Raw genomic sequence first — 4,093 nt, 5'->3', positions numbered from 1 at the left:
GCAGCCATATCAAGTTACATGTCACAAGTGCCAAAAGCAGACATTTGTAGACAAACATTTCCCTCTGTTGTCACACATCAATGACTTTAAAGTGGCCAAACAGCTAAATCCGGGCTCATTAAAGTCTTATTTTAACATCTCCGGCCACGGCGCGTATTGGAAAAAATAGTTTTCATTTTTATCCATAAAAGTGTAAACATTTGATCATAAAACAAACGATTTCTCGACCGCTTTTCTGTGGAAAGAAAGAAAAGCCTCAAGATTGTTTTTTTTTTATAGTTTTTATATAATATTCAATAAAATTTTTAACAAATATGAAAGAAAAATGAATAAAATGCCCGCACCAGTCAGTGTTACATACATGTCAGTGTTTTTCCAGACTTTATATACATATTTCTCTTAGGTTACTTCTATATACATTTGTGGCATTACGCTGCACCACTTACATGGTCTTTAAATAACCTGCAGCTCGGCTCCGCCTCAACACATCAATGAGCTTCAGGAGAGCAGAGTCTGAACCTGCTGAGGAGTTCTGGGCAGCAGGATCTCCGGGTCTTTGTAGCCGTTGTTTGGGTTCTTCAGAGCCGAGTAGACCTCCGCGTACGCTCTGCACACCAGCTCCGTCGACTGTCGGAAAATCTGCTCCCTGCAAGAGCGGGCGAGACTCTCAATGAGGTGTGCTCTTCCAACAAAGAAGAAGTCCTTTAATGCAGACGCATGGCGTATGATGGAATTAGTCACTGGTAATGACCTGAGTCAGCATGACTGAGTGGGGCATTATTTTGGCAAAGCGGTGGGTGCACACTGCCACCTATAGATCCACACATGACAGCAATAAAGTGCAAAAGTGGAGTGACACAGCAAAAGAAAAAAACTTTAATTTAGATTGTAATTACTTTTACAGATTCAGGATAAAATTAATAAAATTGACCCTTAAAAATGAGCAAAAAAAAACAACAAAATTTGTTAAAAAAAGGGGAAAAATTACAGTAATGAAGTAGACTTTTCCCAAATAAAGCAGCAGGCTTTAAAAGTCCAGTAAAAAAGTTTTTCACTATCAAATAAAAAAAGATGACGCAAGTTTTGTGCATCTTGTTGTAATTTTGTAAGCCGTGCTTTAAAGGGGCCATACCATGAAAAATCCACTTTTTTAACTTTTAAGTGTATTATAATGTCATATAATGTTAAGTATAAACAACCCCAAAGCGGAATTTTGATTTATTCACCCATTTCTGAGTAATCATCTAAAAACCTTTGCCGTCAACATCAGCCCCTCCCACACCGACCAAAATGACCAGGTCCTCACATGCTTACATCACAAGTTAAGAACCGCCCCCAAGAAACGCTCATTCGATTTAGCGTTCAAACTTCATGAAGAAAGTTCTGGTGATGAATCTGCACGACATGTTGGGATGGATCTGGTTTGAACGTGAATTATTGAGCAAAGGCAGAAAGGTACACGTGAAGAGGATTTTTGATACGGAGATTAAGAGAAAAGAAGTGTTCACAGCAGTACTAATAAGAACAGCGTTCTCATCATTTCATTCTGTCCCAAATTGTGGGTATAAATTCCCAGGCTACACAGTATGTAAATTAATATTTTTTTTTAAATTGATGTTTTTTTGTGAGGGCCACGTTGACGAGCACGGCTCTAGGATGACGTCATTAAATGGGCAGCACCCTCAAGGAGCGAAAGGTGGAGCCTCAGAGATCGGGTCGTTTTACTTCGGGGTATAAAAAGAGTTCACAAAATAACCCCTATTTCATAAATAATTAGCTTTTTAGTGTTCCAAAGGTTATATATGATCACACATATGGATATAGTTTACTCTGAAAGACTTGAGGAAACCCAGACTCAGATTTAGCTGGTAGTTTCTGCTAAAGAGCAGGGACTTGGACTGGAGGACTCAGTGGGAGCTCCTCTGTTTCATCCCTCTCAGGCTCTTGAGGATCCATATTTTTTAATTGGCCCGCAGAGAGCAGAACACACCTTAGCCCACGCCAACTTCACCGACAGGAAATGTGTAACGAAAGGGTATAAGAACTGCATTTCAGGTTTTTGTTAACGCTGAGTATTTTTTTTTTTAAGACTGTTTTATCTCAGCAAACAAGCAGATGTGAGAGATGGCGTGGGGGGAATACGATTGATTTCAGGCTACATGTGTGAGCGAGAAATGGACCAGAAGCTAATTAATGGCGTCCTACCCATCAGTGCTACCATGTCCATTAATAGAGAACATTAACCTGAGGCACAGAGTGCTCCTCAAGCCCGCCACTCTTCCCTGCGAGCGCAGCTCACAGAAAGAGCTCGGCGGCAGCGCTGAGCTTTAAAAGCATGTACATTTTCCGACCAGAGGGACAAATCCAGACAGACCGTTCCCTCGATGTGTTGGTGGACGTCGTAAATTAGGATCCAAACTCGCCGTGCATTTGCTGCTTTGCTCAGAATGCAAAAACGAACGCGTTGCATCTTAAAAACTAATGATTTTTAACCGCAAACGCTATCAGTACACCCCTTCTGTCCTAATCCCCGTGAACACACAGTTCCCGAGCTCCTATCTATGTGATAAAGCAAATATAAACCTTAATGTTGCTTGCATGCTTTTGCTTATTTGCACAAAGTCAACAAAGGGAGACTCACTTGATGGCTGCACTCAGCAGGAAGTTGAGCTGCGGCATCACCAGAGAGTCGGGCGACGACAAGTACCGATCAAACTGGACCTGTTTCAGAGGGATTCAGGTGAGGGATTCAAAATGAAGAACCTGCAGGTAAATCTCCCCGTGGAGAGCAACTCACCATCGCTGCTTTCACAGAGGAGCCATCCATACTGGGGAGGAGGGACAGAGGACCCTGTGCAGAGAAGAGCTCAGCTTAAACTCAAGGCCGACAACAATGCAGAAGATGGGAACAAGAATCAGACAGGAGCTCTTTTGTGCTTTCAGATAAAAATACTAAACTCTTTCATATGACTGGGTTTTTCCGAACTTAAAAATGAAAAAAAAAAATTAAAGCTGGCAGCATTGTTATATGGCCTGCAGACACTATTCGCTCGCAGCCCTCACCGCCTCCCTTTGAACCGAATTCACTGGTTTAGCAGCTGCTGCACCCTGTTCAGAGGCAAATTCACCAAATAAAAATCAAATAGAGGCTTTTCTATTGATTTTATCCCCATAGCAACCATTTTATTTTTTGATCTCCTTGGGGTGACGAACAAATCTATGTCATTTTTAAAATAATCGGCAAAAGTAAATTTTTGGTTTACCCTAGCAACCAAGGTTTTAACCACGCCCACATTTCTAATATGTTCATTTTCTGTTTTATACTGTTTTGTTCAGCTTGATCAAGATATCAGGCTTTTCCCAAGGTGAAAGGTCAAAACTTTGCTTGTGGTTGGAGATGCTGTACCGGGCGGAACGGTTTGATCCAGTATTTTGAGCGTTTCCATTCTAAAAGACCCAATAAACTATTCCGACCCAAATCTTTGGAGGTCCCCCATGCGATGTAGGTCCATAGAAAAATAGAAAAGGACGGTTAGGGCGGAGCCACTGTAGCCACACACTGATTGGCAGAAAGGGATGCCAAAATTGGAAAGCGCCAATATAGCAGTAAGCTAGCATTTCTATTTTTTCCACTTTACGGTGGTATTCTTCTTAACCGCCTGCAGCCTTCTTTCAAACAACATTAAATTCCTGTTATTTACGATTTACAAATAGTAAAGCAAGAAAATGAAGTTACTGTTTGACCTCCATTGTTGTTGCTTTTATAGTCGTCGCACAACAATGACAAGCTAGCGGTCTACACCACACATGTGCCATGAAAACAAACCATTGAGTGGGAGCGATTCTTGACTGAGTGGAAACGCTTGCAAAAATGAACTGGACCGTACCGTACCACTCCTTATCGAAACTGGACTGCTCAGCAGAAACGAGGCAAACATGCACAACTGGCAAAAAAATGTAGTAAAATTTCTGGAAGATTCAAGTCGGAAAATGTGAAATTAGTTACATTTCACACTTTGCCCTAAAATAACCATCAAGCCGAGGGTCCTGTGGCCATCGACACATATTTCTTGAGCTACATAAGAGATTTTGG

The 4,093-nt window shown here is 41.4% G+C and overlaps 1 protein-coding gene across 1 annotated transcript in view; it reads right to left on the bottom strand.

Annotated features, from left to right (window-relative positions):
• Positions 1-283: 283 nt before the first annotated feature.
• Positions 284-4,093, bottom strand: part of cog6 (component of oligomeric golgi complex 6) — a 39,107-nt gene continuing 35,297 nt past the window's right edge. The window contains exons 17-19 of the mRNA XM_024277869.2: positions 2,798-2,851; positions 2,642-2,721; positions 284-646 (exon numbers count right to left, since the gene is read on the bottom strand). Coding sequence (XP_024133637.1) covers positions 499-646; positions 2,642-2,721; positions 2,798-2,851 — 282 coding nt within the window. The 3' untranslated portion in view covers positions 284-498. The remainder of the gene's footprint in view (positions 647-2,641; positions 2,722-2,797; positions 2,852-4,093) is intronic.

This window comes from Oryzias melastigma, linkage group LG13 (genome assembly GCF_002922805.2).
Source record: "Oryzias melastigma strain HK-1 linkage group LG13, ASM292280v2, whole genome shotgun sequence".
Taxonomy (NCBI): Eukaryota; Metazoa; Chordata; class Actinopteri; order Beloniformes; family Adrianichthyidae; genus Oryzias; species Oryzias melastigma.
Note: the sequence above shows the minus strand (reverse complement) of the source record. Positions and strands in the feature narration are given on the sequence as shown.